The sequence below is a fragment of the Dasypus novemcinctus genome, chromosome 21 (genome assembly GCF_030445035.2).
Source record: "Dasypus novemcinctus isolate mDasNov1 chromosome 21, mDasNov1.1.hap2, whole genome shotgun sequence".
Classification (NCBI taxonomy): Eukaryota; Metazoa; Chordata; class Mammalia; order Cingulata; family Dasypodidae; genus Dasypus; species Dasypus novemcinctus.
In genome coordinates this window covers 23,511,697-23,529,302 of record NC_080693.1, presented here as the reverse complement: position 1 = coordinate 23,529,302, position 17,606 = coordinate 23,511,697, and the positions used below count along the sequence as shown (strand labels likewise).

The following is a 17,606-nucleotide window of genomic DNA, read 5'->3' as shown; positions in this document are numbered from 1 at the left end:
GCACTCGGCTCGCCACACAGGCACCCACATGGACACTCGGCTCACGCAGGCACCGGCTCACTGCACAGGCACGCTTTGTCGTCGTCTTTTTCACCAGGAGGTCCCAGGAATTGAACCCAGGTCCTCCCATATGGTAGGCAGAGGCCTATCACTTGAGCCACATCTGCTTCCTCAGTTTAAATTTTGGACATGTGATGAATTACTTTAAAAATAAACTTGCATTTCAAAAAATTCTTCATAAACAAACATTCTGTTCTATTAGTTCCTATAAAGCACTGGAATCTCACAAAGTGCCAATATTTTAACCAACACTATCAAACTGCCTCTTCCATCAAAAGGAGTTAAAAAAATAATCTGTCATATGATATATCCAGTTTCTCCCCTTTCCGCATCCAAATATGTCATGACTGGTATCAGACCAATCGCTAATTAGAAAACTAACCTTTTTAAGTAAGAAGGGGAAAAAGAGTGCTAAGGCAACACTCAAGATTCTTCAAGTCAGTCCCTAGTTGAGATACTCCTCCCAGCTGTCATGTTAAATTCATTCTACGCATTCCTCCAGAATGTGGAGACAAGATTCAGAAATGGAATTTAACAACAACAGAAAATGCACAAGATCATCTGCCTGAAGAAGAGATCAACTCTAAGAGATTGTACCGAGGCATCCCTTTTGAACTGGCTGTACAAAGCACTTCTCCTAAACCTCATCAGGAAGACCTCTGGGAGGTGTGAATGTCCCAGCTTTTTAAATGTGATTTGGACCTAAATAAAATAACCTAAAAGACAAGGTAGTTCCCTTGAACTACCACTTCTCTCAGATTTCAGTACCAGGGGAAGAAACTGTTTCAAGTGTGGCTGCTAAAGGTGAATGCAGATGAATGTTTCTACTGAGGTCATAGACTTGAAGGAACTTCGATGTGAAGGGGATGCAGAGAAGAGTGGACACGCCACTGCCACGTGCCTAGCCCACACCGTATGCCTCTTCTCACTTGTTATGAACCTCGATTGAGTTCAAGGTTCCACCACTCTGAGAAAACGACCCTCGGCCTCAGTTCAGGGGCAGATCATGAATAACCAACCACCCCCTGCAGTTGTGTGTGTAAAGTTGGTGAGGTGATACAGTCTCAGCCGAGGAGGCACGAGCGAAAGGAGACCGGGCAGCTTTCAGCAAGTGTTTCCTGGCTCTTAAGAAACCAATAACTGGAAAACACAAGAAAAACATCAGCAAACCTACTGAAAACAATTAAAGGAGTTAGAAAGGGGGTGCGTTAACAATAAACAGACATTGACAGCATTTATATAAAGAAAAACAATCAGAAAGCATAAAGAAAATTTTAAAAACTGAATTGAACACAAAACAATAAAAGATCCAGGAATAACTATAACCAGAAATGTGTGGAACTTATCTGAAGAAAATATTACCAAAAGACCTGAAAGAAGGCTTGAATGAATGAAAAACATGCCATGTCCTTAGATACAAAGATTCAACATTATAGAGAATTCCAAAATTAAATGTAATCTAATTTTAAAGAAAAAGTTGTTTCCCCCTTTTTCAGAATTAAATTAGCTGATTTAAATGCAATGAAAGATAATTAGCCCTACCATGTATTTAAACTTATAATAATGCCTCAGCACTTAAAATAATATGGTACTAACACATGAGTAGACAGGAGACACCAATGGAATTTGGAAAGAGATCCCAAATCCACATGGGAATGTTTTATATAATAAAGAAGGCATCTCGAATTTATTTAGAAAAGATATGCTGTTCAACAAAAAGCATAATCTCAGAAAATAGGGTAGCCAAATACAAAAAAGGGGGTCAATACTTTTTACCAAATTAAATTCCAAATGGCTCAAATATTTAGCAGTTATAAAATAAAACCATAATGTGCCATTAAAAAAAAACAGGACATTTTCTTTACAACTTTGGCTACGCTACATTTATAATAACTACATAAATCTCTACTAAGATATAACTATATAAAACTATCTTTATATCAGATTGGAATCGATACAAGTTTAATAACACTCTCTTTGGGGAAGAGTATATGGAAACAGGCTCTCACCCAAATCGTTGGTCCAAGTATAAATTGGTTCTACCCCCTCCTCAGAGGGCAATTTGCCAAATGCTATCAAAATTACAAATGCATATACCCTTTGACCCAGCCAGCCTACTTCTAAAAACTTATCTAGAGATACACTTTCACGAGGCAAAATTCTTTACATATAATGTTACTCAAGGCTATATTTTTGTAATTGAAAAAGATTGGAAACATACACACATCTATCAATAGGGGACTAGTTAAAATAGCTTATGGTACATGCATACAATGAAATATTATAAGGTTACAATGACAAAACCTTATGCGCTGGTTTGGGAAGATCTCCAACATATGTGATTAGGTGAAAAAAGAAAGTTGTGGAGTGGTATGTACAATATGCTACCATTTGTGGAAAATAAGATGGAGGAAAATAAGAAAAATATATTCATATTTGCTGGTATATGCTTAAGGGATCCCTGGAAGGATACAGCAGAAATTAACAACAGTGATTACCTATGTTGGGTAGGGGGAACACAGTGGGTAGGAGACTTGGGGACTGAAAAACGTCCCCCATAAAAGGCATGCTCAGGTCCGAAGCCCTGGTCCTGTGGGTGTGAATCCATCTGCAAATGGACCTCTGAAGGACCTCTGAAGGTGTTATTGGTTAAGGTGAGCCCAAACTGAACGAGGGGGGGGCCTTCATCCAATACGGCTGAAGTCCTTGTAAGCAAAGGAAACTGGACACAGAAAAAGCAGCCACAGGAGTAGCCAGAAGCTACAAGTCAATGGAACCTGGAAGAGAAAGGAGAAGATGCTGCGGGTGCATCACCATGTGGCGGAAAAGCCCAGGATCAATGACTGCCAGCAGCCAGCCCCAGAATGCCAGTCTTTGGGGGAGAAAGCATCACCTTACTGACGCCTCGGCTTTAGACTTCCCCTAGCCTCCAGACGGTGAACCAATAAACTCCTGTTGTTTAAGCCGGCCCATCACATGGTATTTCTCAGCTAGGAAATTGAAACAGACTTTTCACTAACTACTGCTAAATGCTTGTTAAAATTTTCAGCCACATGAATGCATTACCTATGCAAAACACGCTCCCTCCTCTCCTACTGTTAAGTCTACCTGGATGGGCAGCTGGGAACGGGTACAGCTATTCTGAGACCAGGAGAGGAGTCAGCCGAAGATAAAGCCCACACGATGAGGAAGGCAAAAGGAAAAGACAGCAACAACCTAGACACTTGGTGACGTCACTGGGCTGTAGAATTAACGAACTCTCCCCACCTCTCGGACCTGGAACTTCATATTGTATGAGGCAGCTTCCTTATTTAAGCTATTTTGAATAAGGCATCTAATTGCCATCTTCATGCAGTCAGCTAAACCCAGGCACCCACTTAGTAAATGTTTTGCGCTTTTTTTTTTAAGATTTATATATTTCTCGCCCCTTTCCACTGTTTGTGCTGTCTGCTCTGTGTCTGTTTGTTGCGTGCTGTCTACTTGTCTTCTTTTAGGAGGCACTGGGAACCGAACCCAGCACCTCCCATGTGGGAGGGAGGTGCCCAATTGCTTGAGCCTCCCTAATTGTTGGCTTTTTAGGCCCTCAGATGCTTTGACTGCTACAAAGACAATCTCCTCTTCTAGGTCTTCACAACACAGTGCTCACATCTATTTGCACTTATTTCACTGTGTTGTGATTTTCTGTTGCTGTTGTTGATGTTTCCTTCCCCTTCCTGGCTGAACTCTGCAAGAATGAACACTACAAGTGAGGAACAAAACCCACAATTGGCCCCTCTCAGACCATCTCATGTGCCTCTATTAAATTCTGAGCCTTGGGAAGCGGATGTGGCTCGAGTGGTTGGGCTCCCTCCTACCACAAGGGAGGGTTGTGGTTCGGTTCCCAGTGCCTCCTGGAGAGGACAGCAAGCTGGCATGTGGGGCAGGCACAGCAAGATGACACAGCAAGATGACGCAATGAGAGACACAGGAAGAAGGGCATGGTGGGAGACACAACAAAACAGGGAGCGGAGGTTCCTGGTGTCTCCTAAAGAGGACGAGTGGGATGGCGAGCTGGCACGATAAGCAGGCATGGTGAGCTGACGTGGCAGGATGGCGCAACAAGAGACACGAGAGGAAAAGCATAACATGAGACACAGCAAAGCAGGGAACGGAGGTGGCTTAAGTGTTGGTGCCTCCCTTCCACATCAGGGATCCCGGGTTCGGTTTCTGGTGCTTCCCAGGGAAGCAGACATTGCAGATGCTAATGGTGAGCGAGCGGGAAGACAAATGGATAGAATAAATCTTAATAAATAAATTCTGAGTCTCATCTTTGCTGATGAAGAAAGAAGCAAGACTATGTACCAAAACTACTTATCTTTCCATCAAACTATCCCAAATAATCTGAGAGGCAGAGGCAAGGCTGTATGTTTCACCAAATCCTGTTTCATTTTTTCCTTCTTGAGCAGAGAGAGAGCTAGTATCTCCCGGCCCTCCCTTGGATGTGTAGGTCCACTTACGGCCAGTGGGCTGCATGAACATCACAGCAGGCCAAGGCATGTGAGCGGGTATAAGCTCCCCAGACCCTCTCTTTCAGTTGTCACGGAGTCCAGGGAGGCCTTGTGTCAGGGGAGGCCTTGTGTCAGGACAGACGGAAGGTGGAAATAGCCCAGGTCGTTGAGTCACCCTTCAAAGGGAGCTATCCTGGACAACTGCCAGACTTTAAACGAGGGAGCAGAAAAAGCTTTTCTGCGTTAAGCCTCTGAGATTCCCAGGTTCGTTTACTTACCAGAGCATAACAAAATCTGCTGAGTGCCTACTAGATACATGACTCTGCTAGGTATTAGGGGATATTTTGGAAAAAGGCATTCATTCATTGAGCAGATATTTACTAAGCATTCTACTCGGCTGGTCTGTCCTCAAGGTATTTAAAATCTAGATGGAGGGAAACGGACTTTGGCCCAGTGGTTAGGGCGTCCGTCTACCACATGGGAGGTCCGTGGTTCAAACCCCGGGCCTCCTTGACCCGTGTGGAGCTGGCCATGCGCAGTGCTGATGCGCGCAAGGAGTGACGTGCCACGCAAGGATGTCCCCCACGTGGGGGAGCCCCACGCGCAAGGAGTGCGCCCATGAGGAGAGCCGCCCAGCGTGAAAAGAAAGTGCAGCCTGCCCAGGAATGGCGCCGCCCACACTTCCCGTGCCACTGACGACAACAGAAGCGGAAAAGAAACAAGACGCAGCAAATAGACACCAAGAACAGACAACCAGGGGAGGGGGGGAAATTAAATAAATAAATAAATCTTAAAAAAAAAAAAAAATCTAGATGGAGAAACAAGACATGCACTTGCAAGAAAGGAGGGAAGAATACAATTAAGTATTAAACCAGGCAGCCTCCTTACTAAAGCAGTTCCCCTGGATCCTCTCTCACTGCACAACATACTTTTCTGCTAAATTTATTTTACTTAGGTGTGTGACTCTTTACGTCATATCTGTCACTAGACTCTACACAGCTGGAACGCAAAAACTCGGTGTTTCTTTTTGTTTTGGCTTTTTGACACCACATTCCCAGTGACACCACTTGGCACATAGTAGAGACCCAACAAATATTGTTTTAATGGATGGTTTTATCTTTAACACAGCATTTTGGCTTCTTTATCTGTTTTTCATTATGTTAGCGGAGAACCGCAATATTCTTGGCTATACTTAATACCTCTTTGGTTCAACTATCCTTGGGCTCGCTTAAAGAGAGAAAAAAGCAAAGCTTTACTGTTTTCAACCCCTCCTTTACATGTCAGAAAGTCAGGAAGCTAGTATATTTCTGGAGCATAAATAAAAGGGTGACATAATTATGGCTTATTCACTGTCTCCCATAAGCAGGCTTATGGTACAGGAATATATACCTTAGCAATTTCCTATTTCTAGTGGAGCAGCTTGGTCACGTGTTCAGAACTTCAAGCAAGAGAAAGTATAATTAATGATTCTTTATGAAATCTAAGTACTGTTAGGCACAAATCATCTTTTTTATAAACCGGGCCTTAAACTGAAACAAAACATTCAATGATTTAAAAGGGGGATAACGTACTTTAAGAGTAAGATTTAATGTAATTTTTTTTCTTTTATCTACCTTGGCTATCAACACAGAGATATGAAATATAAATTGGAAATACAACGCTTTCTTCCGTAGCTCAAAGAAAAAGTAAATATCTGAAATTAAATTGAGAAGTTCCCATCCTAATAAAAATCTGGACATTTTATTATCCTCTCTATTCTTTTGATTTTAGCAATTGGTGTGCTTGTTCATATAACCTTCCTGACATATAATTGCCACCTCAAACTCTATATAATTTCCTATAATCCTCAAAGGTGGTTGGTGTGAAGATTAAAGCTTAGCCAATTAGCCACCCACTACAGCCAAGTTAATCACATAATCTTTGAGATGGTCACAGAGCAGGGGAGTCTGCAATAACCTCCCCCCCCCTCCTTTTTATGGACAAAGAGTTAACTAATTGTGAGACTTAGCAACGCTCTCAATGAAAAGGGCAATGGGCTTTAAATCAGAAGCACTGTCACTGCTTTCTAAGTCGGGGTTTATCTTCTTCTAAGAGACACTGTTGCACAGAGACTTCTTTAACAAGTTTCCAAATACCCTAAATTAGTCAACCATTGCTTATTTAGTCCAAGGGCTGGCAGAAAGGCTTACGGCTTTAGAATAATGATCAGTAATCCCTCAGGAAAAACTAAGATTCCCTGTCACATGACAGGTACACATTCAATTATGTTCTTGCCACATTAATGTCTGTTTAAAGGAAATGCTAATCCAAACCGAAGTTTGACAATACTCTTCTCTTCTTAATAGGTCCACAGAGGAGGAGGAAGAGAAAAGAGGAGGAAAGGGAGGGGTAGAAGGACTCCTGGGAATGAGGGATGGGGAAGAAAAGAGAGAGGAGGCAAAAGAGTTTTGGTGAGAGTGACAAGGGTGAGAGCTGTGCTACCAGAGAGGGAAAGAGAATTCCACCAAGCAAATGGGAAAGAGAGAAACAGAGGTAGCGGCTCTGGGAAGAGCAGAGACTCTCTAGTCCCAAGTAAGTCCAGGTAGGGCAAACTGATCGGGGGGTAAGGCTGTCAGTTACCATGGGGCTTTGAAATACCCATTAGCAGATAAACCCAGTTCTCTTACAGTAAATGTGTTGTTGGGATAGGCTAGCATTAATGCCAGAAGGTGCGTGCTGTCAAAGTCTGTTGGTTAATGTGTTTCTGTAGGTCATGAAACAAGGGAAAAACATAACAAGAATTACAAAAGCAAACAAAAGTGTCTAGAGACATCTGGACACAACAGGTAAGGCACACAACCCCATGAAATCAGCACCCCGTCAGTGGGCCTTACCTTGGAATACATGACAACCTACATCCCCAGTGCAATGGAGTTTGACTCATTTATAATTTCCCTGCACGTGATTCTTCTACCCTTTTATTTGAACCTATACTTAGCATTATACTCATTAAATATGTGTCCGAGAGACTAATCTGTCTGTTCATATGCCGGCTGAGCCTTGAATCTCAGCAGAGTTGCAGCCAATACCTACTCTCCAGTTCATTGGACTCAGCCAGGACAACTAACAAAATGATGATGATGGACAACGCCCATCCCCAAAAGCAGAGTATCTACAACTGCAAGCAGAACAGTTCCTGCCACCTACCCCACAAGACCTAAGCCCCCTCTCGATAAGAAGCAGAGCGAGCACCACCATCCCCAAATCCTCAAGACTGAGGAATGAACAAATATAAAGGGGAAATGCAACCAGAGACTAAAGTAGACTTATTATTACTGTAGTAATGGAAGAACCTGTAACAGTGATAGAGACAGGGGCTACCAGAGGTTCCAGGTGAGGGGAGGGAAGGATAAGAACAAAGGCATTTTCAGGGCATTGGAATTGTTTGGCATGACAGTGCAATGATGGATATGGGCCATTACACATTTTGTCAAAACCTATAAAATTGTGTGGTGCAAAGTATAAACTATCATGTGAACTGCAGACCATGGTTAGTAGCAGTGCTTCAATATTTGTTCATGAATTGTAACAAATGTACGACACTCATGCAAGATGTTATTAATAGGGAAACTTGTGAGAGGGACGGGGGTAGGTATATGGGAATCCACTACAATTTCTATGTAACTTTTATATAATCTAAAACTTCTTTTAAAATAAAGTTAAAAAAAAAAATTACAAAACCAAACAAAAATGTTGGAGGAGCCCAGAACCAGGAACGAACAGTTGGGAGGACTGGGGAAATCTCTGAGTTACTACAGATACCAGAGAAACCAACTGGCAGAGAAGGGACAGCAGTTTCTCCAAAAACAAAGCCGAAAGGTCCCAACAATTGTTGTTAGAAATGACTGGGCAGCCCAACAATCGGAAGGCAAAAACAGGAAGTCAAACAGCGCACCAAATTGGTTATATCTACAGCTGAGTTCAGATCCTCAGAAGGCTAGGTCCAAGCAAAAAAGTGATTACAGAAAGCAAAGTTGGGGGTGGAAGGTGAAGTCCCAAGTGTGAGGATCAGGGGTAAAAGAGGCAGTAGTAACACTGACATGAACAGATGAATAAAATTGAAGACCAATGACTTTAAACTCAGTTCTAAGAGGATCTTCTTGCTGGACTTTGACTTTAACATTCATTTATCCACTGACTCATCCACCCCTTACTGCTTGTCTCTAGAAAGCCCATGGTGGTGCTATCATGACAGGTTGGACCAACACTACCTAGGGGGCCATTTCCATAGCCCTCCAGCAGATTTTTCCCAGGGTTTTTCAGCATAGTATGTGTAGCAGTTTGATATAGTTAGGAATTCCAAAATTAGATATTGGATTATGTTCGTAAACTGGTCCATCTGAAGTTTCACAGTTACTTCACTAAATTATGATTAGGGCTTTGATCGGGCCACATCAGTAGGGCATCAAGTCCCTATCCTTTGGTGGGTGGGAACTCATAGATAAAAGACATGGCAAAAGAAGAGAGTTGGAGTTTTTGATGTTGGAGTTTTGCTGTTGGCGTTTTTGAGCTGGAACCCAGGAAGTGAACACATAGGAGAAGAACACAGAGGAATAAAGACAGCTCCTTAGACACGGCAAAAGCCCTGGGGAGAGAGACAGAGCTGTTCACCTCATAGTCCACAGCTGACCTTGTGGAAAAAGAGCGGAGCTGATCCCAGAGAGATATGAACCCCAGGAAGAGAGGAACCCAGGAAGCCTGAGCCCTGACAGACATCGGCAGCCATCTTGCTTCAACACGTGGCAAAAGACTTTGGTGAGGGAAGTAACTTATGCTTTATGGTCTTATGACTGTAAGCTTCTACCCCAAATAAATACCCATTATAAAAGCCAACAGATTTCTGGTATTTTGCATCAGCACCCCTTTGGCTGACTAACACAGTATCTGAGAATGGTCCTATCTAGTCTGCATTTTCTTACTGATGAGATTCCCATGGGATGCCCACAGGACATGCCCTTTTTGGACAGGTATATAAGGGCATATTACTGTTAGTGTAGGTACAATGGGTCTAGAGCAATCCAAGCCCAACAGGAGGAGCCACAGTGCCTGCCCTACCAGCCACCCACTGCCCTCTCTCCTGCTTGGACCTGCAGTGATTTACTTTCTTCACGGCGATCATACCAATGGCCACATGGGTTTCCTGTGTCTTGGCCCCGACTCTAGGTCATCTGGAATGGGCCATCAATATCAGTTATGTCCATTTTTATCTTCCTCAAATCACTCCTCAGGACTCATTCCTCCCTACAGTGCTTACACACTTTTTAAACAGAATTCTTCAGGAACCCGACTCTGAACTATTCTAGACTTCTGTCCCTGAACAAAAGAGACTATGATATATGTGTTGCCCTCAGTTTCATCTTGGAGCATGTGAATAGGCCTGGCCAGACCTTATTTTCAAATCCTTAGGATTCGAGTTATGTTTGTGTCACAGTTTCTCCTCAGTCTAGTCCTCTGTCCTCATGCCACCCCAACTAATGACCGAAAAGAAACACCTTTAGGGCCACCATCTGGATCACCTTACACACAGGGGACTAGGAGGCGGTCCTAGAAGTAGGACTGCAGAGACCTCTGTCCAAAAACCCCTCTGCTCTAACCTGCCACATTCCCTTAAATTCTCCCATTGATTAATTTACTTGGGTTGAAATTCTAAGGCTCAAAGAGGCGTGGGTTAAAAGGCCTCCAGGAGATACGTCACTGCTGGCCACTGACTCACTGCCAGGATTAGTGTAAGAGTACTTTCTAAGGAGACATGAAGCAGCAGGCCGAGCACAGAGGAAAGGGGACAGAGAGCAAAGACGTGAACAGGGAGAGTGGGGGCGCAGAGGACCAGGTGCAGAGCCTAGCGCTATCCTGTCCAGGAGCCCAGTCCCTCTGGGCACTCAGGGGTAGGCAGGAAGGGACAGCAGCTCTCCTGAAAGCCCAGTGCAGCATGAGCTCATTGCTAGCCTGATGGTGGCCAAACATTCCCAAAATAACATGTAATATCGGTAAGCTCTTCAGCGTTTACAAAGCTTTTCACATATCTATCACACCTAATCCTATCAACATGGAAAAACAGGCAGAATCCTTAGCCCCATTTTAGGGTCAATGCGGAATCCCAGATGCTTGAGCATCTAGGAATCAATAGAGCTGAGCCTGTCTAACTTCTGAGCCAGCTCTTTTTATCGTCCAGTGGTTAAAAGTTCAGCTCTGGAGTCATCCAGATCTGAATGAAATCCAAGCTCTGAGACCTGTCAGCTCATGGAAGTTACCTGACCCCTCTGTAAATTATGGATATTGGTAGCACCTACTTCAAAAAGTTCTTATAAGGGAGTAGATATAGCTCAAGCGGCTAAGCACCTGCTTCCCATGTACAAGGTCGCAGGTTCAATTCCCAGTACCTCCTAAAAAACAAAACAAACAAAAAAGAAAACCAAACTATCACTGGGGACTGGATGTAACTCAGTGGTCGAGCATCTGCCTCCCATATGCAAGGTCCTGGGTTCAAACCCCAGTAGCTCCTAAAAAAAAAGGCTCGTATAAAGCTTTCCTGAGCAAATACACAGAAAGAGCTCAGCACAGCACCTGACACACAGAAAACAAGCAGTAAACACCATGACATAAAGCAAGGGATCCACTTCTGCCACCTGCTAGAACCACCTGAGAAGTTTCACCCCAGAGTACAGTATCAGGGTCCCCAAGTCTGTGGTCCAGATATCTCTAGTTCTCTTTCTTTTTCTTTTAAGCCTCTTGGGTCATTCCGATGCAGAGTACCACATTAAGAACAGGGAAACAGAGCAGTGCTTCTCAACCTGTATGCCTTCAGATCACCTGGGGATCTCGGTAAAATGCAGATTTTCATTTGGTAAGTCTGGGGAGGGTGAAGTTTTGAATAGCTAAGGAGCACCTAGGTGATGCTTATCCTACTCATCTATGGGCCACATTTTGAATAGTAAAGATAAAATATCCTAAGAGAGAAGAGGGATGATATTCAGGCAAAAAGGGAGCAAAAAAAAAAAGTCCTCATCCATAAGTTCATAAACTGGCCCCTTCCACATTCCGACACAGAGTAGACTCTTACCAATGGTGACTAGCACTCTTTATCATAATGACCCCCTCCACCACACAGAGAAGTGTTTAGGTACATCTTCTCCCCTTCTGATCACATCTACTTGACGCCTACTCCCCATGAAGCTTGCTCTCCCTCCTAAAGCCCTTTACTTAATGTCTTGACTGAAAGACCTCTTCCTTCAAAGGGAGGGCCCTTCGTGGGATGGCACTTCCCTTTCATCTTAGAGTCCCTCGCTCACCCGTTCCTTGTCCCCGTCCTGGATCACAGTCTTCATCCACTTATTTCACTCCTGTATCCATGGGACTGAATACCACCGGGGAAATACCTGGAACCCCAACAAACTGGCGCACTGCCAGCCCCTGCCTTGATTCCAAATCTCTGCCCGGGACACTGACAAGTGAGGATCACTTCTCCTGGACTTCGTGGTTTCACTTCTCCACAGAAATGACTTGAAATTCTATTTAGCTTCCTAGCTTTCATAATTACTTTCTGGAAAAAAATCTTACATGGAGTTTCTGAAAAGACTGGAAACAAGAAAACAAAGACGAAGTGCCCTCCTCTCAAGCCGGCCCTAGGGCAGTGACGTGCCTTTACAAAGCCTCTTGCATCCCATCACCTGGATAGTAGAATCCCCTGGAACACCAGCCCGCTCGGGTCTAACTGGTCTAAGGCGGGTGGGCTAATGGGTAGCCAGGGTCAAAAACCACTGCCCTTGAAAAGCCCTAGAATTCCTCACGAGGAACAAGCAGCAAGCTGCCCCTCCACCCAGGAAAGCAGCACCCCCTAGGGGAGGGGGTGGGAGGCGCGTTTCTACACTAGACTCATTTCCTTCCGTGCTGGTTCCCGCAGTGGGTGTTAGGGCTTGGGCAAGGAGGGGGGCGGCCGGCTGTGAGGACATCGCCCGCTGCGGCTCATTAAGCTCAGCCTGGGAAGGCGGCCCCTCTTCGGCGCCTCCCAGCAGGGCGAGGCTAAGAGCATCTGTCAGCCCTGCAGTGTGCGAGGCTCGTTGGCCAAGAGCAGCGAGAGAGATCCCACTGCCGCAGGCCTCTGCCTCTGCGAGCCGGGCCGACCGCTTCACTAGGGACATTTTGAAAGGTGCCAGCTGAAGAAGCTCGTTCTGGCAAGGCGGCGCCGTCCGCGTTGCAGCGTCCCTTCTCCGGGTTGCAGGCTCTAGCCCGTGCCCCAGCGGCCCAGCAGCCCTGGCCAGCTGAGAGCTGGACTGACCTTCGGTGCCACCATCTTTCTGGGGGTTGTCTCATCAACCAACATAATGAAGATGTTTTAGAGTATAAAAAAAGAAATGGGTTGAAATAAACGTTGGAAACACTAAATAGTAGGCTCCGTGTAGTGATGACAGCAGTTCCTCTGAGTTCACCAATCTTTGGCATTGTTAAGTGTAAACGAAAAAGTTGTATGTGCATATATAAAGTCAGCGTTTGTGTGCTGCATCATTAAGTGAAAGAAAGAAAAACATCTCTAGTCTTCAGATGATGCATATTGTGACAACCTACAGAAAATACCAGTTCTAAGGTCCATAATTAGCAATTATTTCAGTATGGAAAACACATTGGCTTCAATACACAAGTTGAAAAATTTAACCAATAAGCAAAGTCCAGTGTAAGTTAAAAATGAAAACCTCATGTTTCTGCAGAGATAGGTCAAGTAAGTGACTTCAGGAGTTTAAAAGGCAGGTAACAGGGCAGAAAGCTCAATCAAGAACACAAAGTTTTCTGACATAGTCTGTTCTGCCTAAGCATGATCCACGCTAGATGGGGCGCAGCTGAACATACCTGGTTTACTAACTAGGAAACTAAAGAAAACTGAATCGAAGCAAATTATAATCAGACACTGGTAAATCAACAGAATATATTTTACTAAAGAAATTATGCCATTCAGGAAACAGCTGTAATCCCTGCAAATAAACCTTCACCCACCAAATAACCCCTGTAAGTGAAAAGGTCATACCTGATTAGATCGGGTTCTGTACCCTCATTCTTAAAGGAAGCCAGAAGTAGTCTCTCTCGAGTTACAAGATCGTCCAATAGGTTCTGTCTTCGATCCCCTTCAAGTTGTGTTCTGCAGACACCTTGTTAAGGTCCAATGGTGGGTGAATTACCTCGTTTTACCTAATACTTTATTACAGTAACTGCCCAGGTCAGCTGTGACTTTTACAGACTTTAGACTACAATATCCAGAAGAGCTCGCAACCATTCTTCTCCTTGACCTTCAACTTCACTGATCCTTCAAGCAAAAGTCCTTGACAGTACCATAGCTGAGAATTTATAAACACTGACATATATCAACTACACAAGTTCTTTCATTGAGAAATATAGTATATAAATATTATTTTTCCTCCCAGCAAACAAAATTTAAATGAATATTCCTGTCAACAGGGCAATCTAGTTCAGTCATTCCTTAGAATTTGAGTTACAGGTGTCAGTGTTCAAAGAGTGTTTTCCTGGGCTAAAACTCTATTATATCATAAGGAGGCTATGTTTGTTTTATGTTTTTAAAAAAGATCCTTCTATACTGTCCTCTTCCATATTAACACCTACTAATATATCTGGAACACATTTTGTAAAATGCTACTCTATACAACAGACTTGTTATAGAAATGGTTACCATTAGTTTATTATTTACATGTATTATGTGATCTTTAAAGAAAATTTTTAAAAAAATATTTTTTAATTTGTTATTCTAGTAAATGTACCAGACTAGAAGTCCAAAGGCCAAACTTATAGACCTCTTTCGGCCTCTATCTATATTAAGGCAAGCCAGTTTTTGACACCTTTTTTATCTTTGGTTCATAAAATGTCACGCCAAGTAAGCTCTAACACCTTTGCCAGCACAATTCATAAGTGGTTAAAAAAATGTCAGAACTAAATCCAAAGTTTTATGTATTATCTTTCTCAAAGAAAGTCATACAAGTTCTTCTAGGCTGAATTTTGCATGTTTGTGTGTATGTGCATGTGCATGTGTTTTAAAAAACAAAAAAAGGACATGTGGTAGAAAAAACTTCTTCCATAAAGAAGAGAATGAGTAGAGAAAGCTAACAAACACTTTTAAATAGACATATCTACACAAAACGTAAAAAGTGAGACCAAAAATAAGTCACCTCAACTATTTGGGTTATATGGCCTTTCATGAAGCTGAAACACTAGCTGTGGCCACAGTTACCTGCTTCTAGTAATATTAACAAGCCATGAATGAAACTGATGCTTTAGATTTATAGACACTTTTCTTTTGAAAGAGGAATATAAAACATTGCATTTAGCCCAAAAACTTTTTGAGAAGTTGGCAGGAGCATCACCATTCCTTGGGTGGGAAACCACAGCCCAATGAATCTACAACCCTGATACTAATTTTGACTAAAAAAAAAGGAAAGAAAAGCTGGATAGCTAGTTAAATAGTAGATGAACACAGGTAAAAAATTCCCCCCTAACCAGACAACTATTAGGAAACTCATAAATCCCCCAAACCAGTGTAGCTGAGCAGCGCTCAGCTTCAGATATAAATGAATGGAAGAATGAATGAATGAACAAACGAATGAATGCTTTCAATATCTCAGAATGTCATGCTTTCCTAAGTCAAACAACTATCAATATTTTTTTATTCCTTGCACCATTTTGAAAACCATGAAGTAGCAATTTTAAGAAACAGTGAGCTTAATTAAGTACTTCTTCTGTATTAATAAAAGGGCAAAATAGGGACGCGGTTGTGGTTCAACTGATAGAGCGTCCGCCTACCATATGGAGGGTTCCAGGGTTCGATAGCCAGAGCCTCCTGACCTGTGTGGTGAGCTGGCCCATGCGCAATGCTGCCACACAAGGAGTGCCATGCCACCCAAGGGTGTCCCCTGTGCAGGGGACCCCACATACAAGGAGTGAGCCCCACAAGGAGAGCCACCCTGCAAAAAAAGTGCAGCCCACCCAGAAGTGGTGCCACACACATGGAGAGCTGACACAACAAGATGATGCAACAACAAAAAGAGCAACAGTTTCCCGGTGCCGCATGACAAGAATGCAAGCAGACATAGAAAAACACACAGCGAATGGACACAGAGAGCAGACAACAGAAGGGAAGGAAAAGGAACAAAATAAATCTAAAAAAAAAAAAGGGCAAAATATTTGCCTTTTAACCAATGCAATATCAAGAATTCATATCTATGTGTTTCAAATTAGTGGTAAATTGTCAATAAAGCAGAAAACTACTACTTTCTTAAGGACACTCCTCAAAAATAAAAGATTACAGAAGCTGTGATAGGAATTATAAAGGAAAATATGTATACAGGAATTTTAAATTGTGGAAACTACCAATTATATCATGGTCCTAACTAGCTATGTCTTTTTTTCTTTGGTTTTGTTGGGATTTCAGAATCAGACCAAACAATCATATGTTGAATTACAATCCAGTATTAAAAATAAAGCACAGATTCAAAATGACTCAGGGATTTAAACATAAAAAATAAAATTGTAAAAGTATCACAGATGAAAACATAGGACTCAATAATATTTAAGTAGGGAAAATCTTTCTAGGTGAAACTGAAATTTGAGGCCATGAAGGGAAAGATAATCTAACTATAATTTTTTTTTAAATCTGTAAAATAAAATTACAAATTAACAGTGGCAAATAAGAAAGACAAAGAATACAGAGCACAGGAAAAAAAACACTAATCACTTGAAGTAAATGAAAAGACCCTTGATTTCACACTAGTAAAAGACATGCATATTAAAACAAGATACTGTTTTTCATTTATCAGATTAGGAAACTGACAAAACAGCTTTGGAAAAGATGAGGAAGTAGGCACTCATACGTTATTTGTAGGAATGCAAAAAGGTTCAACTAATTGCCACATTGCCTTCTAAACAGCTATCAGAATTTAAAAGGCAAATTCTGTGAATAGAAATTTCTCCTACAGATATATTCACACATCTATACAAAGACTTAGAAACAATTATGTTTATAATTGTTTATAACAGCCTGAAATTGGAAGCATCCTAAAGGTTCATAGGTAAGGAACTAGCGCATCTATACAATGGAATGTTTTACGGCTTAAAAAATTAAAAAAGAAAGAAAAAGAAAAAGAAGAGCTTTATGTACTGATGTAATTATAATTAAAACTTTTGAGTACTTACTGAGTGTCAAGCACTATTATAACTGTTTATATGAATTACTTGACATGAAATAATCTATAAAATACAATGTTAAACAAAAAAATGGGGAAAGGAAGGAGAAAGGAAAAGAAGAAGCAAGAAGCTAAACAGTGAAGATAATATGTTAAAAATCATAAATTTTTTTTGTACAAACACTGAAATTTTCTGGAAGGATACATAAACAACTGATTTGAGGGGGGACTTGCTTTTCATTGAATATTGTTTCTATTGTTTGACTCTACCATATAATAATTAATAAAAGCACAAGCTTCAGAACCATATATATAGCATGAACCCTTTATAGTCAAAAGAATTCCATATGTGCATGTGTGCATGCGTGTGTGTGTGGGGGGGGTACAGGCCTAGCAAAGTCTGGGGTGGTAGGTACCAAGCCGTCAAACTTGGTCAACTACGGAGTTTGACTTCCACCTTCGTCATATCTTCTCATAAGACTTTTAGAATCAAGCGATGCCTGGTCAAGAAACAAAAACAGAATCGCCCCATTCCTCAGTGGGTTTGAATGAAAACTGGGAATAAAATCAGGTACAACTCCAAGAGAAGACACTGGAGAAGAACCACGCTATGTCTGTAAGGAATTGCACATTATGCTGTACCAAATTCACGAGCATCTTGCCATATGAAGTTGAAAAAACACCCTTTCTGAAGAATTGGACTTATTTTATTGGAGGAAAACACTGTTTTTTGTTTGTTTCTGTGCTTGGGCATCAATAAGTTGGTTCAGTAATATGAGACCTTTTGGGGAGAAAAAAGGTGGTTTATTGCAACGAATGGGATGGAATCAGATGGGGATGAAGA

The 17,606-nt window shown here is 42.1% G+C and overlaps 1 protein-coding gene across 1 annotated transcript in view; it reads right to left on the bottom strand.

Moving 5' to 3' along the window:
- STX8 (syntaxin 8) overlaps positions 1 to 17,606 on the bottom strand; it is a 274,018-nt gene that overhangs the window by 231,920 nt on the left and 24,492 nt on the right. Inside the window, exon 4 of the mRNA XM_058283489.1 lies at positions 13,603 to 13,713. Within this exon, the coding sequence (XP_058139472.1) occupies positions 13,603 to 13,713 (111 nt within the window). The remainder of the gene's footprint in view (positions 1 to 13,602; positions 13,714 to 17,606) is intronic.